Genomic DNA, 26,554 nt, shown 5'->3' on the forward strand with positions numbered 1-26,554 from the left:
TATTATTTAATATTACTAAACCATTACTAGCATTACTTAGTACCATTACTCTTTTAGTTCCCACAAGCCACCTGGGCACGGGTATATCTTCCGCGCTTTTCAGAAGCAGCAGCCCAGGAAAGTCCGTGTTCTGCCTACATTTTTCTCTTAGGACTCCAGGGCGCCGCCTCCGCCTCCGGTCCGCCCCGGTGCTCCATCCGCACCGGGTTTTCCAGGGCGGCAGGGGTCAGGGCCTGGTTCCGCGCTTCAGACTCCTGCGCCGGGCTTTGCGCGCCGCCGCGGCCTGTGGGGCCGGCGGGGCGGGGCAGGGCGGGGCGGGGCGGCGTGAAGAGGGAAGTTGTCGAAGTTCGGGGAGACGCCCGGCCGCCGGCCTCGCCTACGGCCTGTCCCTCCGCCTCCTTCCCGCCCCGGCCCCTGTCCGCCCGTCCTTCCTTCCCCTCCCGTGCATGATGGAAACACCATGGCTGCGGCAGCCCAGTTCTCCCTGACACAGGTAACGCCGCCCGCCGGTCCGCCCGGCTCGACCCACCGGGCTTCCCCGGCCCTCCCCCCACCGCTCTCGGGCGCTGGCGCGGCGGCCGCTCTCGGCCGCCCGGCGGGAGCGCGTGTGAGGAGCGCGGGCGCCATCCCGAACCGGAGCGCCCCCCACCCAGCCGCGGCCACCGCGTCCCCGCCCCGGGGTCGCCTGGCGCTCGGCTCCGCCCCGCGCGGTTCCCACCCGGCCGCCTTCACGGGTCCCGGCAGCGCTCGCCGTCTCGGGAAGTTTCTGTGCGGGCCTGACGGCGGTCAGGTAAACTCCGGCGGAGCTCGCACAGTGCGAGGCTCGACCTCGGCAGAGCAGGATTCGCTCAGCTTTACTCACGGGCGGGAGAGAGCGCTGCCGAGCCCCCCCCCCCCTTCCCCAGGTCCCCCAGTCTCATCCCGCCCGGGCGCTTGTCCCACTCGCGCTCTGCCCGCCCATGTTAACTTCTGCGCTGCTCCCCTTGCAGACTTTCCTACCCGTGAGGGGCAGGCTCTGGTCGCCGTCCTGGGGACCAACAGTGCCAGCCTTCAGCAGGTGGGCGGCTCTGTCCGCCCCGGCGGGCGCGGGGGGCCACAGTGGAGATAACTTCCCAGGACGATTTCTGCCCAAAGCGGTTTTCTCTGTCTGTCTCTCCGTCTCTGCCTCTCGCTTTCTCTTCCTTCAGAGCCCCGTCCTCGAGTTTCCTAGGAAACCTCTGAAGATCATTCACTCAGGAGGGTTCTCCGTCTCTGTAAAACCCGAGTCGTCCTCTCACTACCAGGCGGATGAGGCGCTACACACCTGCCGGTCCAGCCATCTCCACTGTCAGGAGTTTGTTCTCCCCAGAGCTGGGGACTGTACCCACCTCAACCTTACAGGCTGCCCCGTGATAGCTCCCTGCCATCTTGCCTCCTCGGCCTAGATTTGCCTGTACTTAAGCTAAAGCTCTACACTTAGGGCATGTGCTTGGCCAGTAGACATTTTTGTGTTATGATAAAGAGTTCTTGAGGTGTTTTTTCTCCCTAATATTTCGGGATAGAGAGAAAAGAAGTATTTTCCCCAGGAACCAGGATGGAGATTTTTATTTACTTACTTATTTTGAAACAGGTAGACCAGGCTGGCCTTGAACTCACTATGTAGTCAAGAATGACTTTGAACTTTGGATAATTCTGCCTCCCAAGTGGTGGGCTCACGGCTGGACCACTATGCTAAGTTTATTTATTACCAGGGCTCAAACCCAAGGGCTTCTCTGGTAACTGAGCCACTTCCCCAGCAAAGGTGATTTTATATAAACAGTATGTGTGTGTTTACAGCTCTTCAGGTAAAGAGTCTCAGTGTCCAGGAATGGCCTCCCAAACTGCGTTTTACATTTCCAACCTTATTTCCTGTGGGTCACTGTGTTTTGATCAGCAGATAGCAGGGAAGAATTTTTAAGATGGAGCCTTTAACTGGTCTTGGTCATGAATCTGTTTGGAAGGATCCCTCTGAAACTCAAATTTGAGGAATGGAAACATTGAGTTTTGGGTGTTGACTTTGTGAGTCTAGTTAGTGCCCTGCCTTAAACATGATCTCTGTTGGCAGTCTGTTGTGTTCTGACTCTGTTGGCTAATTCTGGCAGTTTCCCCTCTCTCAAAGATTTTGTTCCCTTGAAGACCTGTGTACAGTTGCTTCTCGGTTCTGTGCCGACTCGCCTTTCTCCTCCATGGGACTGTGTTTTTAGTTTCTGCTTCATCTCTGGAAGTTTGCTTCGGGCTCTTTCTTTTTATAGTCACTTTCACAATTTACATATATTCTTGTGGGTATGTATTTAGGTGTTAACAGTATCCAGAGCAAGTGCTGAATCACCAAGGGGGAATTGTCCTTAGTGTTTCATGTTTGAATTTATATTGATAATTCAAATAAGTCAATTTAGAATATTTTGCTATTAAAATACCAAGATACAGTGAGATTATATTGTAAAGGAACTCCTATTTTAAAATATTTACTTATGTGTCTTCTTCCTTTAAAACTTAGTAAATTGTGTTTCTTAGATTTAATTAACATGTATGAGTGTTTTGCCTGCATGTATACATATATATAAGGGCATGTGCATGCCTGGTGCCCACATAAGTCTCCTGGAACTAGAGTTGTCAATGGTTATAAACCACCACGTGGGTAATGGGACCCCAACCTGATTTCTCTACAAGAGCAACAAGTGTTCCTAACCTGAGCTGCGCCATCTCTACAGCCCCTGTTCTTTGTGTTCTTTATGTGTGTGTGTGTCTGTATGTGTGTTTGTGCGTGCACTTTGAGACATTCACACTGTGTAGCCTTGGCTGCCTGGAACTCTGTAGACCATGCAGGCCTCAAATTCATAGTGTTTATACCTACTTCTCTCTTAGATTTCACCTTTTTTTTTTGTTTTTTGGTTTTTTGTTTTGTTTTGTTTTTAAGTTAGGTTAATTGGGTCTGGTGGCACATGCCTATAATCCCAGCACTTGTGAGTCTGGGGCAGGAGGAACGCTGATGGTTTAAGACTAGTGTGAGCTACATGGAATGTGTGAGGTAAGCCAAGGCAGTGCAGAGAGACTGTCTAAAGTGTGTGTGGTGCACAGGTGCGTGTGCCTGTTGAGTGCATGAAGAGACCAGAAGAGGATGTCAGGTGTGCTTCCTTGAGACAGAGCTCTGAGTGAATGGGACTTGCATTTTGGGGAAGTGGGCCAGCTAGCCAGTGGGTTCTTGAGATCTGCTTGCTTTGCTTTCCAGTGCTGGGGTTACAGACATACTCAGCCATAGTGGGCTTTTTATGTGGGTACTGAGGATTTGAATTCTGTTCCTCATGCTTTGCCTACTGAGCCATCTTCTCAGTTCCTCAAATTTTTTATTTAAAAAAAATTTTTTTTAACTGCTTGAACTACGTCAAGTCAGATAGTGGTGTAACCTGGTTTCACATTCATTATTGATCTATTTATGTCACCGTCTGTTCTGTGTTCTGCTCTTCTAACACACAGAGACAGGTGTACTCAAGTGAGATTCTTCAGGGCAGAGACATTGTGGAGGGTAGGCAGTGTATGGCTGTGTTGCTGTTCTGACCCAGGTTCTTAGACTTAAGTGATCCTTCCACCCCAAGTCTCCCAGGAAGCTGGGATTATGGGTGTGTGCCACTGGGCCCAGCAAAGGATATTTTAAAACTCATCTCTTTCCCCAATCTTTTATTTGGAAGAAAGTGATTGATAACTCTTGCTTACTATGCAAAAACTGTTAAAGGGCTCTTTGGCAGTTATGAAGATTAGCCAGATGCTAGTTTCTGCCTCCAGCAGTTAGATGATCAGTTTGGAGTAGGTTCACCCATTTATATTCATTCATTCATTCATTCATTCATTCATTGAGAGAGAGAGAGAGAGAGAGAGAGAGAGAGAGAGAGAGAGATTGTTTTTGTTTGATTTTGAGACAGGGTCTTTAGCCCTGAGTGTCCTGGAACTTTCCTGTAAGCTTGCCTTCACCTCCCAGGTGCTAAAATTAAACAAATATGCTATGCAGTTTTTAAAATATTAGATGTAGCACACTGCATTTGGTTGGTTTTTAGCTTTTTAGCCCTTATCACTTAAAGAGAAATAAAAAATTGGAGAAAAATGTGAAAAATTTTTAGTTTGTGCTTCCCTTCCCTTTTGAATGCCTGCCACAATCCTTTCTTTAGGAAAAGATTAAAATGAAATTTTGCCTTCTAGAGATGATAGATTACTAAATTAAGAAAATGAGTGACATTTTTAGCTTTGCCAGTAGATATGGCAGTGAGTAAAATCTCTCCGTGTCTGCTTTCTTAGCCTTAAAAATTGATCTACATTAGTTAGGAGCTCTGGCTGCTCTTCAGGAGAACCTGGTTCAATTCCCAGCACCTGTCTGGTAGCTAGCTAACGGAGCTCTATAAATCTAGTTCCAGGTAATGCAACCCCATCTTCTGGTCTCCCCAGGCACTGCTAAAAGGTGCCAATATAACTTGTAGGCAAAACACCCATACACATAAAATAAAAATAAGTGAATTAAAAATTATTCAACAAATAATGTTGAGTATTTGCTTTTTGCCAAGAATTATTCTATCTTAAAATATACCAACAAACAAAATAGTAACTTTTGAAACTTAAAGACAAAAATGTGGAGCTTGGATTTTAATAGGGGAGTTTGAAGGCTATTACATACTTTTCCAGCCCCAACATTCTGTTTTGTAAATCTTACCCGACAATGTGCTGATTTTCCTCAGTGTTTAGTATGGCACAGCCTTATGTTTCTCCTTTCAATTGTTTTCTTGTTGATGAGTAAAATTCAAATAGAAACATGATGGTACAAGCTAATCCTAGCCTGTGGGAATCTGAAGCAGGATTATTGTGAATTTGAGGCCAGAGTGGCAACAAAGTAAACTGCAAGTCTGCCTAGGCTACAGAGAGCTTGTATCTGAAAAGACGAAAACATCCAAGCCTGGTTCCTAGATGAAGAGCTACATGCAGTTAATGTAGAGAGAGGGAGAATTTCTTTCCTAGGGATGAACCCCCCTAATTGGTTATTTAATACCAAGTCATCAGCCTGAAAAACATGCGGATGAGCTATTCTAAATGAACTCAGCAGGTTGTATTTACATATTTATTCATGTACATATATGTGTATGTCAATAATAAGAAAAGAAAAAGAGGCCATGAATTAGAGGGGAGGAGCTAGACATGAGAGGGGTGGGAGAGGGGGTGGGGAAGTGATGTAAATGCAGCACACATACGAAATTAAAAAAAATTGGGAAAAGGAAAAACTTGAATGAGAAAGATCCTATTTTTGGATTTTTGGTAGATTATAGAAAAGACAGGTAATGTTTTCTTTCTTTTTGAGCACTTTGTATCAAACCCGAGCCTTATGAATGCTAGGCAACCAACCACTCTACCACTGGGTATTCCCTGATACGCAGCCCTGCTGACCTGCACTCAATAGAGATCAGTCTGGTGTAGCCTCCCAGAATGCTGGGAATAAAGATGTGAACTATGCCTGGCCTAGTAAATTTAGGTCATGAAACACCATGACCTAAAACAAGTTGGGAAGGAAGGGTTTTATTTGGCTTACACTTCCACATTAATGAAGAAAATGTCAATCAATTAAGGAAGTCAGGATAGGAACTCAAAACAGGGCAGGATTCTGAAGGCAGGAGCTCATCCAGAGGCGGTTCTTGCTCAGCCTACTTTTTGATAAAACCCAGGACCACCTGCCTAAGAGTGACTCCACCCACAGTGAACTCACCCCCATCAGTACTAATTAAGAAAATCTACACGCTTGCCTGAAGCCAGGTTTTATGGAGGCATTTTCTCAGTTGAGGTTCCCTCCTCTAAGCTTGTGTCAAGTTGATGTAAAACTTTTTCTTGCTTTAAATCCTAGCACTCTGGAGGCAGAGGCAGGCAGAACTCTTGCTTTTGGGGCCAGCCCAGTCAAGGATACACAGAGATGCTGTTTAAAAAAACAAAACCAAACAATTTTTTTTTCATCTGTCCATTTCTTTTTCTAATGTCTATTTCCCAAGTGGTACTTCAGTTAATAATTCATTTTACAAATGGATGAGGTAATTTATATAAGGCAGGAAATAGTAGATCTAAGTTTTTGTTGTTGGTGTATGGGTGATTTTGTTGTTATTTTGCCCCTAACTGTAGCTCAGTACCAAGGCTGGCCTTGAGCTCTGGATCTTTGTTGCCTCAGCCTTCCAGATGCTGAAATAACAGGCACATACAATTCCTCACTGATATCTAAGATTGGAGCTAAGATACATGAAATTAAAAGCTGTTTCATTATACTTTTTTTGTGTTCTGGATGTACAGACTGTCTGATGAATGTCTTTTAAAAATTCTTTGTTTTTCAGTATATGCTTTGTTTTAGTTGGATAATAAGTTTCCTTTCTTTTTTCTTTTAGAGACATAGTCTCACTATGTAGTTCTTGTGATTTGTAACTTGCTTTGTATACCAGGTTGACCTCAGTCTCACAGAGATCAGTCTTTGCTTCCTGCATGTTGGGATTAAAAATGCCTAGCCCAGTAGTAAATTTCTTGAAGAAGGGAGCTTTGACTCACAGATCTTGTGTGCTTTGGTTGGTATCTGGATACGATTGTGAGTGTATTAGTACCTCCATTATGAGCTTTTTATTTGATAAAAAATATATAATGAATATCTTAAATACTTACTATTCAGATTAAATTGAAGTTTTCTTACTTAGTATATAAAAGTTTTTTTTTTGAAGGCTTTGTGTTTGCTTGTTGGGTCCAGTTTTCTACCCCTGAGCTAAACCCATGGTCCAGCTTTGTTGTTGTTCGTTTGACAGGTTCTCACTGTGAAGTAATGGCTAGTCCTGAGCTTCCTCTGGAGACCAGGATTATCTCCAGTTTACAGAGATTCTCCTGTCTCTGCCTTCTGGGTACAGGGATTAATAGAGGTGTGCATCTCCATGCCCAGCCAGTATTTAATTTTTATATTAATTTTTTTTTAAATTTTTCGAGACAGGGTTTCTCTGTAGCTTTTGGTTCCTGTCCTGGAACTAGCTCTTGTAGACCAGGCTGGCCTCGAACTCAGAGATCCGCCTGCCTCTGCCTCCCGAGTGCTGGGATTAAAGGCGTGCGCCACCACCGCCCGGCTTTATATTAATTTTTAAAAAGTATTTATTTTCTGTGTGTTTAAGCTCTATGCCTGTGTATCTCAATTTTGGGGAATTGAGTCTCACTTACTATGTGGTTCTAGGGATCAAGTTAAGGTCCTTAGGCTTGTAACAAGCACTTTAAACCAAAGGGGCTTGTAAGTTGTTTCTTAAAATAAATAAATAAATAAATAAACCAAAAACCCTTTGTATGACCTAAAACCAGTAAGTACTGTGGCAGGCCAAAGCTGGAAAATCCTGTGTTTGAGGTTAGCTTTGGCAACATATAAAGTTCTGGGCCAGGGTTAGAAGCATAGTGAGATGATAACTTAAAAGAAAATGAAACAAAACCGAGACTGAGTGTGTTGGTGTACATCTGTAATTTTAAGTACTGAGTGTGGTGGCAGAGGATGATCAGGATTTCAAGGTCATTCTTGGTTACATGGCAGATTCATAGTCTGGGTTATGTCAAAAACTCTGTCTTAAGACAAAACCACAAACCACAAACAACAAAGATCCCAAACCGAATGCATAAGCCTCAAATGCAATAAGCAATATAAGATGCTTTGTTTATTTGAGAAAGGGTTTCCTTCTGTTTTCTAGACTGACCTTGAGTCGCAATCTTCATGCTTCATCTTTTAGTGTGCTGGGATATGTAGTTTTGTTGTTGTTTTTTAAAATTACAAGAATGATACAATTTTGTTACAGAAAATTTGGAAATTGGAAGGGGATATCTCCCATAACTTCAATTTCTGCTATTTCTTTATTCATTTATTTTGAGATTTGATCTCTCTTTGTAGTTCAAGGTGGTTTTGGAGTTCATGTGTCAGCCTCCTGTTGATATTACAGGTGTGTGTTATTTTGAGTTTATTTTTATTTCATGAAAACCTAGAATGTGTAGTTGGGCGAAGGTGGTGCACACCTTTACACCCAGCATTTGGGAGGCAGAGGTAGGTGGATCTTTGTGAGTTTGGTCTGTAGAGCGAGTTCCAGGACATCCAGGGCTACACAAAGAACTCTATAGGGCTGAAAACAAAACCACTACATGTACAGGTAAACATATCAATTTATTACTTCAATTTAACAATTATAGCAGTAAATACAGGGTAGAGTTTGAAAATTACAACTGTTTCCACAATCAGGAAAAGAATATTTTCTCAACATGACAGATTTAAGTTTCTAGTGTGGGAAGGTGCAGTGGAAAATGTTTCCCTTTTTTGCCTGCTATATTTTTTATATTGAGTATATGGCGTATTCTCAGGAAGTCTCTGCTTACTCAAGAGACAACTAGTCATTGTTAAAATGTTTCAGGATGGGCAGCACTTGGGAAGGATTGGTTTAGTTAGAATTAATTAGGATCACATGGGTTTGTGCAGTAGCCTCTCAGGGACAATTAAGAGTGCATTCCTTTATTTTCATCTGTTTACAAGCTAATGTTAGCAACAGGCTGATAGACTGTCCCCAGTTGCCTCGCTTTAAATGTTCATTAGGGCATTTTACTTGCATTCCAGAGAAATTAAAACCCAAATTTGCAAAGAAGTTTTTGTAAAATTGTACTCTGGAAACAAAAGCAGAAAAATAATTTTTCAGAAATCCTAATTTTTTTGCTTGTTGGTAGAAAATAATAATAGAAAAGGAAATGTTAGGCAAACCATATTTTAGAATTTCATTTTAAAACATTTTAATTCTCACTAAAAAATGTGCTTTTGTTAAAAATTATCTTTAGGGGCCAGTGGGATGGTTTAATGGTTCAATGTCGGTAAAGACCTTTGCTGCTAAGCCTGATAATTTTGAGTTTGATTCCCAGGACCCACATGGTGGAAAGAAAGACTGACTGCTGCCAGTTGTGTTTGGACTAATGTATCTGTGCGTGTGTTGCTGACACAGCCACATACAGTGGTAATAATTTAAAAAAAAAATAAGAAGAAGTAGCTGGGCAGTGGTAACGCATGCCTTTAATCCCAGCACTTGTGTGGCAGAGACAGGTAGATCTCTGTGAGTTCAAGGCCAACCTGATATACAGAGCACGATCCAGGACAGGCTCCAAAGTTACAGAGTTACCCTGTCTCTAAAAAACAAATAAAAGAGAAAAGTTATCTTAATTATTAGGAGCTTTAAATAGACTGAAGATTTTGTAATTTGATGCGTAAGTGGAAAACTAAATAAAAATGATTTCAGGAGAAAGGCTGGAAGAAAAAAAACACTTAAGATTTTATAATATCGTTAATTATAGCTTTTAATTACCTCACCTTTAATAGCGAGCATGTATTCTTTCTGTTAGCAATTGATTTAGCATTTTTATATGACACTTGAAAATTTACCCCTTTAAATTGACATCAATAACAAAGTAAAACTATATTCTAAGATTGTAGCTACATTTAGATTTCTTTTCTTTCTTTCCCCATCCTCCTGCTGGCCCTTGTTTATTCCATGATGGCCCAGAATTTGTAGTGTAGCTGAGGATAACCTTGAACTTCTGGTCTTACTGCCTGCACCTCAGTTGAGGATCTTGTGCCACTACACCTGCTTTGCTAGCTTGCTAGCTTTTCTTTTCTTTTTTTTTTTTTGTAAAGTTTTTCGACCATGTGTATGCCTAGTGACTGTGGAAGTCAAAACAGGGCATCAGACCCCTGGAACTGGAGTTATCAAAAGTTGTGAGCTGCCATGTGGGTGCTTGGAAATCAAACTTAGGTCTAATGCAACAAATGCTCTTAACACCGAGCCATCTCTCTCTCCCTCAAAGGGTATATTTATGCTATATATTGCTAACACTATCTTCCATAGCTTCATCAATATAGTATATGTATATTAGACTTTTTGATCAGTGTCAGTTTGACATAAAAATTAGATTTCACCATTTTGTCATTTCTTCAATTATGGTTAAGGTTGAAATTATTAGTAGTACTATTAGTAGTAATAGTAGTAGTAAACTGTTTAAATTTTCTGTGTTTAAAATTCATAGCCCTTCTCTCAGCTTTTGCCAGATCTATATATTTTTTTCTTTCATTGCTGGATATTGAACCCAAGGCCTTAGGTGTGCTAGGCAAGTGCTGTACCATTGAACCCCAGATCTATATATATTTTTAAAAAATTGTGTTTTTGCTGCCTACATGTACATATGTACAATATGTGTGCGTGTGTGTGTGTGTGTGTGTGTGTGTGTGTGCGTGTGTGTGCGTGCATGGAGTTCAGATGAGAACATCAGATTCCCTAAAACTGAAATGACAGATGGTTGTGAACCATTATGTGGATGCCAGGAACTGAATCTGGGTCCTATAGTTTTATTTTGTGTATGATCTAACAAATAAATCTTGCCTTAAGATCAGAGTGCAAAGCAGCCACACTAGTCTTCCATACAAACCAGGCAGTAGTGGCACACATTTTTAATCCCAGCAGCTGCACTAGTTATCCATAGAGGCCTGGAGGTGATGGTGCATGCCTTTAATACCAGCACTGGAGAGGAATATAAGGCGGCATGAGACAGAAACTCGTTGTCTTTTCAGTCTGAAGATTTCGTAGTGGTAAGAGCTCTCTTGTGGTTGGCTGCTTTGCTTCTCTGGTCTTTCAGCTTGAACTCCATTATCTGTCTCTGGGATTTTATTATTTGTGCTACAGGGTGATGTAGGAGGTTCTTTTGTTCATGTGTTGCTTTCATTAGTTAATGAATAAAGAAACTGCTTTGGGCCTGATAGGGCAGAACCTAGGTAGGCTGAGAAGACAGAACTGAATGTTGGGAGGAAGAAAGCAGAGTCAGGGAGAAGCCATGAATCCTCCACCTCAGATGGACGCTGGTTAGAATCTTGCCGGTAAACCACAGCCATGTGGCGATACACAGATTAATGGAGATGGGTTAAACTAATATGTAAGAGTTAGCCAATAAGAAGTTAGAGCTAATGGCCAAGCAGTGTTTAAATTAATACAGTTTCTGTGTTGTTATTTCGGGTGTAAGTTAGCCGGACATCTGGGTTGAACAAGTGGGCCCTTTCCTTGCAACAACAGGGTCCTCTGTAAGAGCAACAAGTGCTCTTAACTGCTGAACCTTGTCTCTAGCACTAAATGTAGATATTTTTGTTTTTTTGATACTTTTGAAACTTCTCTGACCATGTAGACCAGCCAGCCTTGAACTCAGAGATTTGCCTGCCTTGCCTCTTGAGTGCTGAGATTAAAGAGTGCATCATCACACTGAGAAGCAGAGACAGAATTATATATATATAGTTTCTAAAGTATCTCTGCCCCTAAACAGCTCCGTGATCTTGGACATTCTGTTTAATCTCTAGCTCAGTTGTTTATTTGTGTAGTAGAAATAAACTATGATTTAGGCATGTTGTAACTACAAAATGAACCAAGCAATTAAAAAAAGATAATAATTGTATTAGTCAGGGTTCTCTAGAGCAGTGGTTCTCAACCTTTGGTTTGTAACCCCTTTGGTGGGGGGATCCCATATCAGATATCCTGCATATCTGCAGGATATTTACATTATGATTTATAACAGTAGCAAAATTACAGTTAGGAAGTAGCAACAAAATTAATTTATGATTGGGGATTACCACAACATGAGGAACTATATTAAAGAGTCACAACATTAGGAAGGTTGAGAACCATATATGTGTGTGTGTGTGTGTGTGTGTGTGTGTGTGTGTGTAAGAGAGAGAGAAAGAGAGAGAAAAGGGGGATTATTAGAATGGCTTATAGACTGGTCCAGCTAATCCAACAATGGCTGTCTACCAATGGAAGGCTAAAGAATCCAGTAGCTCACTCCACGAGCTTGGATGTCTCAGCTGGTCTTCAGCATGTGCTGGAATCCCAAAGTAGGCTCTAATGCCAGTGAAGGAATGGACTTGCTCTAGCAAGAGCAAGCAGGCAAGGAAAAAGCCAGTTTCCTTCTTACATATTCTTTATATGGTTTGCCAGCAGAAAGTGTGGTCCAGATTAAAGGTGCATCTTCTTACCACAAAAGAGCTGGATTAGAAGTGGGTCTTCCCACTTCAAGTGACTTAATTAAGAAAGGAAAAAAAAAACCCTCATAGGTGTGCCCAGTCAATTGGGTTTTAATTAAGTCTAGTTATAGTCAAGTTGATAACCAAGCATAGCCATCGTACCTAGGTGGTGGTGGCGGCACACACCTTTAATCCCAGCACTCAGGAGGCAGAGGCAGGTATATCTCTGAGTTTGAGGCCAGTCAGAGTTGCACATAGAGGAACCCTGTCTGGGCAGGAAGATGGGGAGAGTGGGGGAGGGGCAGAGATGGAGAATAGCCATCACGATACATGAAGCTGCCGATAATTTTTTTTTTAGGCTTCCTGTAGTTTTCTGTTTAAGATACCTTGGTTAGTGCTCTGTAATTTTCTGTTACATAAATCTGAACTTTGACACTTCTGTACCAAAACTCGGAGCCAGGTAGAATAAATTTACCTTTCTTATATAAATAATGCTTTCAAATGAAAAGTTGGAGCTGTTTCTGAAACTCATTTTGCTGCTAAAGATAATTGAGGATGTTTGTTTAATTGATGGTGGTGGTTATTGTGGAATATTTAATTGAGCTCTAGCACCACATCTGTCTGCATGCTTCCATGCCCTCTGCCATGATGATAATGTACTGAACCTCTGAGACTGTAAGCAAGCCACCTCAATTAAATATTTTTATTTATAAAAGTTGTCATGGTCATGATTCTCTTCACAGCAATAAAAAAAATAAAAACCAAGACAGTCACATTGTTTTTCTTTTTTAGAGACTAGGCCTCTTGTAGCCCAGGCTGGTCTTGAACTTGCTTTATAGCTGAGGATGACCTTAAACTCCTGACCCTCCTTAGCTCCAAAGGGCTAGATAGGATTACAGGTGTGTGCCACCATTCCTTTTCTGCTTGTCCTTTTGATGTTGAAGAATCCTTTGCCAGATCTGAGATTATAAAGATTTATCCCCAACACACTTTAAAAAAAAAAAAGACAGGTTTTACCTCAGGCTGGCCTGGAACTCAATAACTGTGTAGACCAGGCTGGCCTCAGACTCACAGCAATCCCTCTGGTTCTAACTCCTGAATGTTGCGATTAAAGACATGGCCTAGAGATTGTTTTTTGTTTGTTTGCTTTTGCTTTTAAAAGAGTTTCAGGTCTTAAATAGTTCCTTGATTGATGCATTTTTAGGTAATGAAAAAAAGTTTTTTTTACGTGTGTGTGTGTGTGTGTGTGTGTAGATGTTGGTCGAAGGACAACTTGTGGGAGTAGGTTTTTTTCATTCCATCATATGGCTTCTAGGGATTGAACTCAAGTTGTAGGCTTAGGGAGAAGCACCCTTACCCTCTGAGCCATCTCTCTGGTTCTTTGAGTTAATTTTTATATAGGATGTGAAGGGTCCACTTTCATTCTTTTGCTTGTGTTGCAGTATCCCAGCACTATTTGTCAAATAATCTTGATGTCATTGTCAAAAAAACCATAGATGGATGAGTTTATTCTGAATTTATAATTCTGTCCAACTCAAAATGTTTGTCTATCCATGTACAGTGCAATGTTATCTTGAGAAATAATTGTTTTATAGTGAATTTTGAAATTGAGATGTGTCTGACATCTAGCTTTGCATTTTCTTAATCAGAACTATTTTGGCTATTACGAAGTCATTGGAACTCCATATAAACTTTAGTTAGAATCAGCATGTTCGTTTCTACAAAATGTTGACTGGACTTCTAGGAATTGCATTGAGTCTGTAGATGAGTTTGAAAAGTTTTGCCATCTTAACAATGTTAATACTTGTAATTCATTAATATAAGATGCTTTCTTATGTATGTATGCATTTTTGTATATATGTATGTATAGTTTGCTTTTGTTTTTTCAAATTTACTGCAAGTGCATAAAGTATGATCATTTTTATATATTGGTTTTTATATCTTACAACTTTCATAACTTTGTTTTAATGAATTCTTTAGTACTTTGCTTTATAAAAGATCTTGTTTTCTGTGAATAGGGATAGTTTTACATCATCTAGTCTGGATGCCATTTATTTCTTTTTGTCTATATTCACTTGCTAGCCCCTCCCTTATAATAATGAAAAGATGTGGCAAGAACAGACATGATGTGCTAGTTTTGGGGGAAAACCATGTATGTATATAATATAGCCTTACACTTGAGCACCTACAGAGAGAAACTGAAAACAATATGTATTTTTTACACTGTAATTTGCTTGTTGTGGAATATTAATTTAAGATTTGTTACATTTGTTTAGGCCTTGGAATGTGTGTTTCTCTGTAAAGTGTTGCTTTGCCTGTCTTGAATTCCTGATTGGTCTAATAAAGAGCTGAACAGCCAATAACAAGGCAGGAGGAAGGATAGGTGGGGCTGGCAGTCAGAGAATACAGAGAGAAATCTGGGAGAAACAGATTGAGGAGGAAGGGGACGCCAGGGGTCAGCCTCCTGGTTACAGAGCAAGACATGAATAAGAAGTAAAGAAAGGTATACAGAAATAGAGAAAGATAGAAGGGGTGATTGAGTTAAGAAAAGCTGTTTAGAAGGCTGGCGGAGGAGGCCTTCCTACTCATGTGGTCTTTATGACTTCCATCATGGCATACCATGGACAGGGATAGAAGGCGCAGAAGGTGATGGTGCAGCCCATCAACCTCATCTTCAGATACTTGCAAAATGGCTCTCAAGTTCAGGTCTGGCTGTATGAGCAAGTGAATATGCCGATAGAAGGTTGTATTGGCTTTGCTGAGTACGTGAACCTCATTAGATTATGCAGAAGAGATTCACTCTAAAACAAAGTCAGGAAACAATTGGGTCAGATCATGCTGAAAGGAGATAATAATATTGTGCTCCAAAGTATTTCCAGCTAGAGCCCATCACTCAAGAAGTTGAAGAAGAAGTACAGTGTTTTAAAGGTGTCTTCTGTTGGGAGCACAGTCTGAAACATTTATTCATATTGTTTTAGTGACCCTTATGTTATTAACAGGTGACAATAAATGTTGTGAGATTTATTGCTTTTATTACCAAAACAAAAAAAACGAAAAGAAAACTGTCTAGAAATAAACCAAGCTAAGAAGGCTGGGCATTTAGAAAGAAATAAGTCACTGTCTGTATTTATTTGGGATCCTGAAAGAAGCAAAGAACAAAAGAGTAAAAAGTATTTTAAGAAAACCAAATATAAAAAGCAACTTTTTTTTTCTTTTTTTGGAGACAAGGTTTCCCCGTAGTTTTGGACCCTGTCCTGGTACTAGCTCTTGTAGACCAGGCTGGCCACAAACTCAGAGATCTGCCTGCCTCTGCCTCCTGAATGCTGGGATTAAAGACGTGCACCACCACTGTTTGGCTGCACTTTGCTCTTTAAAAGAAATTTCCCTTATACTTACAAATAGTTATTTGTCATAATTGATAAAGAAATGCTTTTAATTTACAACAGAATTTAATTTTTTTGTTGACAGTTGTGGCTTAAAAGTTTACCTTTAGAAATTTCATTACTAAAAAGGTTCATGTGCAATTTTGTACAATTAAACTTTTAGATATTTTTATTTTTCTAAATTGAAAACTTATTTTATTCTCACTATATAAGGATGCTTGCTATAAAAGATCTTCAGAAATTACAGTGTTATCATGAATGTAAAAAAATCATTCATAATTCTTTAATCAGAGAAAATTTCTGTGATCATTTCAGTCATTCTTTTCAGATATTTTCACTGTGTTCATGATGTGTGCTTTTTTAATATCTAAAACGCGATCATATTTATAGTCTAGCAACAGTGACAACAAGAGCTGTCTGAGGCACATAAAGTAGTGTTGGTTGTCTTACTTGATGAGTGACTTGACAATCTGGATGGCTTTCTCCATCCCCATTTATCTGTCTCACGTTAGTGTTGTAATCAGCCCACATGTGCTTTAGTCTCCTTAGTAAGCTCCTGCCGCCTTAGGTTTTTGCCATAACTAGTGAATCTGTATTATAATAATAAGGTAAAGTTGGAGCTCAGAGCTTCTTATATATAATTTACAGGTTTTTCTTTGGATACTAGCTGAGTAAAATACCTTGTAGTAATAAGAGCGGTGGCGGGGCTGCGTCCCCAACACCCCAGCCGCCTGCTCGGCTAGCTTATGCCCGAAATAACAACACACAAACTGTATTCATTTAATCACTGCTTGGCCCTTTAGCTCTTGCCCTTACTGGCTAATTGATATACCGATCAACCCATTTCTAATCATCTGTGTAGCGCCCCTAGGTGCGCTTACCGGGAAGATTCCAGCCTCTGTCCATCCTGGGTTGGAGCTTCATAGTGTGCGTCTGCCTGGGAGCTGGGAGCATGGCGTCTCTCTCTGAGGTGTCTGCTCCCGAGAGGAGAGCTGTCGAGTCTGACCTCACTTCCTCTTCCTCCCAGCATTTTGTTCTGTTTACTCCACCCACAGGGCCAAGCAGTTTCTTTATTGCTTAACCAATGAAATCAACAGATTGATATATGACACTCCCACATCAATACCTCTTCATTATCGTTGCTTTCTTTCTCAAAACAGACTTTTTTGTTTTTGTTTTTTGCCTTTAGGTATGTAACCATATGCTTTTTTTTCTTTAAAGAATGATAAGAGGATGCTACGACTGTTTAACATTCTACAGATGTGGAGAATACTTCTATTAATACTATTTTTGTTGTATTGGCAGATAAGTAAAATAGTTTCATTCCGTCATTCAGCTTTATTATTTTTTTCTTTTTCTTTTTTCCTTTTTTCTTTGTTGAGACAGGGTCTTACTCTGTAGCCTACGCTAGCCTTGACACCATTATGTAGCTCAGACAGTCTTGAGTTTGCATCAATCTTCTTGCCTCAATCTCCAGAAGAAGTAGTTATATTGTACTTGCTCTATTTTACATGCTCTACCACATTTAGATCCCGAACACTTGGATACCTTTTATATTTCACTCCTTTCTAGTACAGAATAGAAATTTATCCAGTTAAAGAGTCTTTGCTGGGCAGGGTGTCAGTGCTGGTGCACACCTTTAATCCCAGCACTCGGGAGGCAGAGGCAGGTGTATCTCTGTTAGTTTGAGGCCAGCTTTGGTCTACAGAGCAAGTTCCAGGAAGCCAGGGCTGTTACACAGAGAAATCTTGTCATGAAAAACTAAAATAAAATAAAAATGAAAGACTTGATGGAATTATTAGAATTGATTCCAAAGCAAAATATAGAATTGCAAAATGAAATCTGTCCTGTTTTAGTTCTCATCATTTCATTTGTTCAATTCTTTCTTTGATTTTGAAGTGTGCATTTATTGTCTTAGCAAGTTTTGTTAATAAAACTGATAATTGCTGTTTTGAAAGCTAAGTTCCTTTTGGAACTTTAGTCATTAACTCTGTGTGTGTGTGTGTTTTGGGTGTATGATATATTCATATGTGTGTGTGCCCTTGTGTATGCAGAAGCCATAGGAGAATGCCTGGTGTCTTTCTCTATTGTGCTCTATCTTGTTCCCTTGATACAGGGTCTCTGGTTCCATTAGGCTTGTTGGCTAGCAAGCTCCTCGGATCCTCTTGTCTCTTGCCTCAGTGCTGGGCTTGTAGGCACACAAGTCATGCCTGTTTTTTATGTAGGTGTTGGGGATTTGAACTGAGGTTCTCATGTTTGCACATCAAGCATTCCTCACTGACATCTTCCCTGCTCAGTTTCTTTTTCTTTCCTCCTCGTCCTCCTCCTCCTCCTCCTCCTCCTCCTCCTCCTCCTCCTCCTCCTCCTCCTCGTCCTCGTCCTCCTCCTCCTCCTCCTCCTCCTCCTCCTCCTCCTCCTCCTCCTCCTCCTCCTCCTCCTCCTCCTTCTTCTTCTTCTTCTTCTTCTTCTTCTTTTTTGCTTTTCAACAGGATTTCTCTGTAGTTTTGGAAACTAGCTCTTATAGCTTATAGACCAGGCTGACCTCGAACTCACAGAGATCCTCCTAGCTCTGACTCCCAAGTGCTGTTTTTTTGTTTGTTTTTTTTTTGTTGTTGTTGTTTTAAAGACAGCATCTTATGATCTTTTCATCAAACTTTAGTCGTTGATTAAGGACTTCCAACTGGGTTTGTAAGTATATAAACAACTTTTGGAGGACTTCGTTTTAGAAAGATTACCACTAAGACACTTAGGCTGGATTTATAAGGCAATTTACCCATATGTCTTGTGTCTGGGGTATATTTTTCAATGAGTTTTTGCTTGATTTTCTTTCTCTTAAAAATTTTTTTAAAATAATTTGTATATGGTTGGAGGTATTTGCATGTGTGGAGTCAGAGGACAACTTGTTTCAGAAGTCAGTTCTCTTCATCCACCATGTGGATCCTGGAGGTTGATGCAGCTCAGGTTGGCAGACTTGGCATAAGCTCCTTTGCCTAATGAGCCATCTTGCCATTTCTGCTTGGTTTCCTTCTGAGTCTGTAAAGATTCAGGACAGTGAAATGGAATTACCACTCACCTTTGAAATGTCAGTTGTTTATGTTGTTAAAATACTTAAGCCCTTCTAGCAGATACCTCAGCTAGGAGTTATTATACAGTCAAAGTATACTAAGTCCATCCTGGTTTACATTAGTATTTCAGTGTAATGATGAATTTTTTTAAAATGAGAAATCTGAGACAGTAATGAGCTAGATGGCTGCTAGGACAATAAACTGAATCAAGACTCTATGGGGTAGTCCATTAGCGTATTTTAGAAAGCACAGTGATGCTTGGAGTGGGGAAAACCAAATTGTGTATCCTGATTCTCTGATAAGTGACTTCTGAAATTAGTGGCCCATGCCTTTAATCCCAGCACTCGGGAGACAGAGGCAGGCGGATCTCTGAGTTTGAGACCAGCCAGGGCTGTTACAGAGAGAAACCCTGTCTCAAAAAATCAAACCAAACAAAACAAGTAAAATATTTTGCTGGAGAAGTAGACACTATAGGATATGTGTACATATTTGGTATATACATAATATATCTTAACAATATATTGATTTCTAGACAATATTTCTAGACTTCACACTGTGCTCATGTATTTCTACGCATGCCCTTCTTCCCTCACCCCTTAGTAAGTATTGTTAAATTTTTCTTAAATCATACCCTCGTTTTTTGTCTTCATTGACATTTAGATCCTCAACTGAATCATTTAAGTTATTCCCTAAGTTACCCCCTATGTTCTTCCTATCTTTACATAGACACATGTACAAATAATCACTCTTGAATATGTCTTCCTTTGTATCCTCATTTCTTTAAATTAGATAGGGCCCTTTATAAATTTTCATCTGCAAAATATTAAACTGTTATTTCTGTTCATTACTTTGTGTGTGTGTGTGTGTTTGAGACATGATCTTGCTATATAGGTCAGACTCACCTGTAGTAGATATGCAAGGATGTGCCGCCATGTCCATACTTCTTCCTAGTTTGTACAGATTTAGCTGAGCTTTTCTAATTGCAGGCACACATGTTGTCTCTAAGTAGAGTCACCCTCTTTTCCCCATACTTTTACGTTCCTGCCTTCGTGTCATCCCTTAAGCCTCTTAGACGCCCTTCTTTGTCCTGAACATTCTTCCATATTCCCAAACAGGCAAACCGAGCTTTTGAGCATTGATACTCTTCAGCTGCCTTTCAAATGAGCTATTAGGGTCATCAGTTGGACAAGGAGCCCTTTGAACTGTGGGTGTGAAATGAGTGGCACTGCCTGCACATAAGCAATTCAACTCTGATGACATCAGATCATCATCAGGACACCAGTTTGTGTGCCCCAGGTTGTTTGTTGTGGTGCTGTGGTCACAATTACGCCTTTTTACACACTAGACAAATGCTTTCCTATTGTACTGCATCCCTTTATTACTTTATTGAAGTAGATTTTGAATTGATTTTTAAGTACTGCTTGGGTAGAGGATAAACATTTTGAAGAGGGCTTTAAACTTACTTTTGTTTTGTATTGGGTTTTTGGGTAGAATTATGTATGAAAAATACCCTTAGATTCTTTCCTAAATTTTTGTGATTCTTTGACTGTGTTTATTCATTCTCCTCCTTGTCACCAAAGAAGAAAATATTTTCCCCGAAGTGAAGGATGTTTTTTATCTTTTTGTCTGTTTCTCAAATATCTTTTGAATGAATACCAAATGTATCACAAAGAATTATTGAATAAAATATAATTTCTATTTATTGTTTATTTTAGTTGTCAAGTGGGAATCCTGTATATGAAAAATACTATAGACAGGTAAGATTTTTACTATATTTGTATTCTGAATTAAGCATAAAATATGATGTCAATTGTTGATTATATGCATGTAGATGAGGAGTCACTAGATAAGTTTGTTGTGTCATGATTCAACATTTTGGGTTTAGCCTCTAACTTTGAGTAATTGATACTGTTTTGTTTTTGAGAGGTCCTGCTAGGTGGTCTCAACTGGCCTTTCAGTACATAATCCTACCTCGGTCTCCTGAGTGTTAAGATTATAGGCACACACCAAAACTAGATAATAACACTCAGAAAAAATGAAAGAGAATTTAATTACCCTAAATATCTATGTTAAAAAATCTATAAAACATTAGATATATTCATTCAGATATAAATATCTTAGTTAATGTATAAGCCAAATAGGAATAACTTTTGTGTGTTATTTGTTTATTTATTTGGTGGGTTAGTTCTTGTTTCCTGTTTGGCCTGGTATTCACTATGTAATTCAATTTTGTGTTGGACTTGTTAGAGTTCTCCTGCCTCAGCCTCTAGTGCTGAGATTTTGGTGTTCATCATTTCACACATATTAAGTGAGCATGGGGCTGAGGATGTAGTTCTTTGGTAGAGGACATGTTCATCACACAAAAGACCCTAGGTTTAATTCCCCGTACCAAAGAACAGACCAGCCAAACAAACAAGAAATGTATCAAGCATTTTGTTAATAAATTAGGGAAACATTCAGATATAAAATTAAAAATACAAAAATCAGGTGTGATAATAGTTGTTAATCCTAGCAGTTCAGGATCATCCTAGGTTACATAATGAGTTTAAGGCCAGTGTGAGCTATGTGATACCCAGCCTCAGAAAGCATTGAAAATGAAAATATGAATTGTAGTGATTCATACTCAACCAGAAAAAAATTTATTTGCATTTGTGTGGATAGGAATCATTTGTATTGCTAACAGTATTCTGTAATTTAATGTCTCGTTCTACAGTTTAAAAGTCTTATTAAAAAGCTAATCAGAAATAAATATTTTAGACCAGATAATGTCCTAATGTTCTAAATGGTTTCATTGCTCATTTCTTTCTTTATCCTTTTAAAAAAAAAATCTTGAGACATCTTTATGCACCCTAGGCTGGCCTTGCTCACTCAGTAGCAGAATATGACCTTGAGCTTTCAGTCCTTTCTGCCTCTGCCTGCCAAGTTCTGGGATTACAGGTGTGTGCCACCATGACCAGCTTCATTTTTGTGTATTTGATTGTTTTCACGGAACATTTGCGTAATTATAGAAAAGAGTGGTCTCATTTAGCTTGGTTGTCCACGTCATTTTAGCAAATACCAATTAGCTGATATAGAGATCCCTTTTGTTTTGACTTGCAAGTCTAGCACTGTGTACTACTTAGCAGCTTCTAAGTTGAATTCTTAAAAATTTGCAGAGTCTGATTGTATTTTTCATTTTAAATTGCATATATACTTCTTACAAGTGTGGTTCTTAAGAACCTATGTTGCTCAAACTGGTCTTGGATCAGGGCTCAAGTCATCCTGTCTCATCCTCATAAGTAGCTGGGGTTCTAAGTATATGCCAACATGTTCAGTTTGATTTATACTTCTTTAAGCTTTGTCTTTTTGAGATGAGCTTTCAGGCTGGACTCAAACCCATGATGTAGTTGAGAATAGCTTTGTATTTCTGATCCTCTTCTTTATTTCTCAAGTGTTGAGGTTATTGTGGACAACCATGCCAGTGTTGATTTTATTTTTTTGTTTTGTCTTAGAGACAGGGACTTGCTATGTAGTCAGACGTTCATTAAATTCTAAATCCTTCTTCTTCAACCTCCCCTGTGCTAGCATTGCAGGCATATACCACCATGCCTGTAATCTTTGTGGATGGGGTAGGGACAAGGTGTCATTGTAGTCCACCCTGGCCCCAAACTTGCTATGTGACAGAAGTTGGCCTGCTGATTCTCCTACCTGTACCTTCGAAGTGCTAGGGCTACAGGTGCTTCCCACTCTGCCTGGCCTCATGCCTGTTTTTTTTTATTGAAATTTTAAACGTTTTTGTTTGTTTTTCTGTCTTTAGGCTAGGAGCTAAACCTTGGAAATTCTTTCCACCATATTTCTCGTTGTATATATGAATTAGAACTGAGTTTTGCCCATGCTGAAGTTCTTAGTTAAAGTGTTTACTACCTGTGATGGTGGGACTTTATAAAACCAGATAGTAAACCAATTTTCTTCTCCCTCCCTCCCTCCCTCCCTCCCTCCCTCCCTTCCTTTCTGTGTGTGTGTTGTGTACATATGTGTGTATACATATGGAAGTTAAAGTGTCTTTACTCAGGTGCCTTCCACCTTTTATTTGAGACCAGGTCTCTCTTGCTGGCCTGTGTCTTTGGCCAAATAGTCTAAGCTAGCTGGCTATTGAGCTCCTGGAATCTACCTGTTTCTGAATTGTAGGTTACCACCTTATCCAGCCTTTTACTTGAGTTCTGAGCATCCAAACTCAAATTCTCATGCTTTAAAGCATTCGGGGCATTCGAACTGGGGTGTTTGAATTCAGGTCCTACTTCTTGTAAGTGCTTTACTGACAGAGCCATCTCTTTCCCCCATGTCGGAGTTGTAGTGGGAAGCTGCTTGTTGGTTCCCAGCTGCTCTCTGCTTGTTTGTCCTGGCAGCTGAGAACCAAAACAATCACACAGAAACTGTATTCATTAAATCACTGCTTGGCCTGTTAGCTCTAGCTTCTTATTGGCTAACTCTTACTTATTAATTTAACCCATTTCTTTTAATCTGTGTGTCGCCACATGACTGTGGCTTATGGCTAAAGTTCCCAGCATCTGTCTCCAGTGACTCGATGGTGCCTCTCTGACTCTGCCCTCCTTTCTCCCAGCGTACAGCCTAGCTTTCCCCACCTAGTTCTGTTTTTCCCTGCCATAGGCTCAACACAGTTCTTTATTCATTAACCAATAAAAGCAACACATAGACAGAAGGACCTCCCACACAACCCCCATGCATGCCCAGTCATTGTAGGAGAGGTTTATATAGATACTCCACACCAAGCTACTGTTCTTTACAGATAACTTGTTTTATCAGAATAAAAGAGAATTGTTTTTAAAAATGAACTTGTGTTGTACACTTGACTAATTTATTTACAGCCTTTTAAAAAGCTGAAGAACTTGTTGAATCTTTGTGATTATATTGTCATACAAAGTAGTCTTTCAGTAAAAATTATTGTTTTGGTATTTGATGAATCAGAGAAATTGGGTTCTATTGGAAAGTGTTTTTTATTCAGTTTACAATAGTGTAGCCTACTGTATTGAGATAGCCTAAGAAGAAAAAGAATTTTTTTTTTTTTTACATTTTGAAGTTGGGGTGTACATTACTGGTAGAATGCTTGTTAACATGAACAAAGCCCTGGGTTCTGTCCCAAGCACTGGGAGGTGGGTGGTGAGGGTGAGTGAATGATGTTCTTATTCTGGTTTCCCAAGGCAGTTGTAGTAGTACACTCCTATGATCCTAGAACTTGGGGGGTGGGGGGTGGGCAGGAGGATCATTCAGGATCGTGTTCGGTTACACTGGAGTTTGTTACATGCCTCGGTTACGTACATGAAACAGTATCTCAATAAGAGAATAGAACTTAAACGTAGGGCATGATGTCTGTAACCTCATCTCAGGAGACTGAGGTAGGAACGTCATAAATTTGAGGCTAGCCTGTGCTATACATTGAGACTTTGTCTGAAGAGTTGGTCATGGTGGTGAAACTGTGATCCCAGCACTTGGGAAGTGGGGATGGAGGTAGGCTGTCAGGAGTTTAAGGCTAGCCTGGGCTATATGAGGCCTTGACTCTTGAAATAAGTGGGTTTTTTTTTTGTTGTTGTTGTTTTTTTTTTTTAATAAAGAATAGGGAAGAGGACTTGAGATGACTGCAGGGGTAAAGCACTCATAACCCGAGTCAGTATCCCAAATTCATGGTACGGGGAGAGAACACACTCTTCAAAAGTTGTCCTCTGATCTCTACACACATATCATGCCCCTGCCCCCATCACACACACAGAGAAATAATTCAAAATTTTTCTTGATTTAAAAAGACCGCCCCCCATCCTCAAAAACAACAGAAAAAAAAAGGAAAAAAATAATGGAACTCTGTTGACATCAATTCTAGCTTGTAGTTTATAGCAGAGCCTTTTGCAGGGATTAGAGGACTGTAGAAACATCCTGTAGGTGAATGTAGATGGAAGTTTTTAATTTGTTACTGTGATTGCAAGAATGGAAGATAAGATTCCATACTAGGATACAGTATGTAAATACTTAATGAATTCAGTCTATGATTACTTTGAGTGTATTGATATGTAGGTAATGCTGGGCGTGAATGTTCCTTTCTTATCATGGTCAGGAAGTGGGTAAAGAAAAATAGTTGTGGAGAATTTTACAGACATGTTTCCTTATACTTCTGTACTTCCTTCTTCCAAAACTGAAGGATTAGGCAGTTTTTTTTTTTCTTTTTCTGAGTGCCTGATTTAGCCTGTTCTTGCCTTTGAGAGAGGTTTTTCCCCTTCATTCTGGGACTAGGCTATGTAAATGCTTCATGTGTTTACAGTAAACTTAGTCTTTTAACTAAACTAGAAACATAGCTACTTCATGAATATCCTATTTCCCATGGCTTTTAAGATTTACTTTTTATATTTACAAATAGAAGTTTAGGAAGTCTTTGCAAAAACAAGCTTTTTTTCCATCCTTTTGTTTGTTATGACCTCATTATGTCTTAAAGGATAAGTCCCCATCAGTCAAAATAATGTATTCCTCTTAATGCACTGTAGAAATGAAACAGGTTTTTTTAAGTTGGACATGACTTAAAGCTGATACTGCTTTGATATTTTTAAGTGTTTCAATTTCTAAGAGCAGATACAGAAGCAGAAGTTAATCTAAATCATGCTCAGCTATCCCAGTTCTCAGAAGACCTCTAAGAAATATTTTTTTCTTATATTGCCATTTAAATGACAATCATGAAAGTGTGGAGTTAGATCTGTGTTCATGTTCCAATTCTACTTACTTGCTTTTCCATGAACTTGTTTCTTTGCTTGTATAATAGACATGATAAACTTATTTTGCAAATTGACTCCTGTTTGGATGATACCATTCTTAGAAGAATCTGCAGAGGTCTTGCTCTTGTTAGCAGAAGGATTCTGATTCCAGTTCATGAATTAGGGAGGAGACATGGAAAGTGATACAATTTTGATTTTGTGTTTTACTGTCAGATTCCTGTTTTTCTTTTCAGGTTGATACAGGCAATACTGGAAGGGTGTTGGCTTCAGATGCTGCTGCATTCCTGAAAAAATCAGGGCTTCCAGCCTTGATTCTCGGAAAGGTAGGATGTGCTTATTATAACTAGACTATAATGAATATGGAGAAGCATAATAGAACTGCAAATAAATTCAGAAGGTTGCAATCAAGAAACATTCAAATTAGAACTGAGTCATAGGAGCAGTTGTAATGGAATGGGGTTGTGGTGTAGTGATTTATCCTTTTGAAAATTAAAGCGATGCCAACTTTTCCTGATGGGAGAGCTGTTCCTTTCCCCCACAAGCTGCAACACTCTAGAGAGCAGCCCTGCACCTTGCCTGGACAGCCCCATTGGTGGAGGTCTGAGTGAGCCAGCCCCTAAGTTGTGAGCATGGAAGAGTTGTCCCCATTACTCATCTGTCATGTGGTAGCATGCGCAGCGAAGATACTCTCCCCCATTCCCACCCTCAACCCCACCCCACCCCCACCCCCCTCCCCCCACCCCCCAACAACTGAGGCAGGTGGGAGAGCTGGCCCTGAGGTCATAAGAGCAGGAGAGCTGTCTCTACCACTCACTCAGAGAGTGACCCCTACGCCATACTTGGACAGCACAGCAGACTGATCCTGAAGGTGTAAGTGTGGGTGAAGAGACTCTGAAGATGTGAAAATGGGAGAACTGGCCCTTCCTCTCGCTCACCCCTTCTAGGGATGAACTAGCCAGGCCATGCTGGAAAGCTCACTCTGGTGGTGAGGCAAGGGAGAGCTGGAAGGCTCACCAACTCTGCAACTACCCAGGCCCAGAGCCAGGGATATGAGTTAGCCCACTCCAACATCCACCCCATCTGTGATCTGCTGGAGCACATGAAGGGACCAGTCCTGCAGACCCAAAGCCGCAGGATTTCCACAACACAGGGCAACAGCAGGATAACTAAGAGGAGTCCTGGTGAGGACCCAGCATTGATAGTGTAGCAAGAACCAGAGACCTCGAACCAGACCAATGACTCTTTGCAGTGCACACTTACAGGTAAAATATGAACAAAAGGGTTTAC

The 26,554-nt window shown here is 40.3% G+C and overlaps 1 protein-coding gene and 1 pseudogene across 4 annotated transcripts in view; both read left to right on the forward strand.

The window, feature by feature from the left end:
- The first annotated feature begins 306 nt into the window (after positions 1-306).
- Positions 307-26,554, forward strand: part of Eps15 (epidermal growth factor receptor pathway substrate 15) — a 99,361-nt gene continuing 73,113 nt past the window's right edge. For 2 of the 4 annotated variants that reach the window (XM_075946047.1, XM_075946049.1), the window contains exons 1-3: positions 307-493; positions 20,231-20,272; positions 25,501-25,590. In XM_075946047.1, coding sequence (XP_075802162.1) covers positions 461-493; positions 20,231-20,272; positions 25,501-25,590 — 165 coding nt within the window. In that variant the 5' untranslated portion in view covers positions 307-460. The remainder of the gene's footprint in view (positions 494-20,230; positions 20,273-25,500; positions 25,591-26,554) is intronic. The other 2 variants (XM_075946046.1, XM_075946048.1) reach the window with 2 other exon arrangements.
- LOC142833679 (small nuclear ribonucleoprotein E-like) lies at positions 13,740-15,579 on the forward strand (annotated as a pseudogene).

This window comes from Microtus pennsylvanicus, chromosome 13 (genome assembly GCF_037038515.1).
Source record: "Microtus pennsylvanicus isolate mMicPen1 chromosome 13, mMicPen1.hap1, whole genome shotgun sequence".
Taxonomy (NCBI): domain Eukaryota; kingdom Metazoa; phylum Chordata; class Mammalia; order Rodentia; family Cricetidae; genus Microtus; species Microtus pennsylvanicus.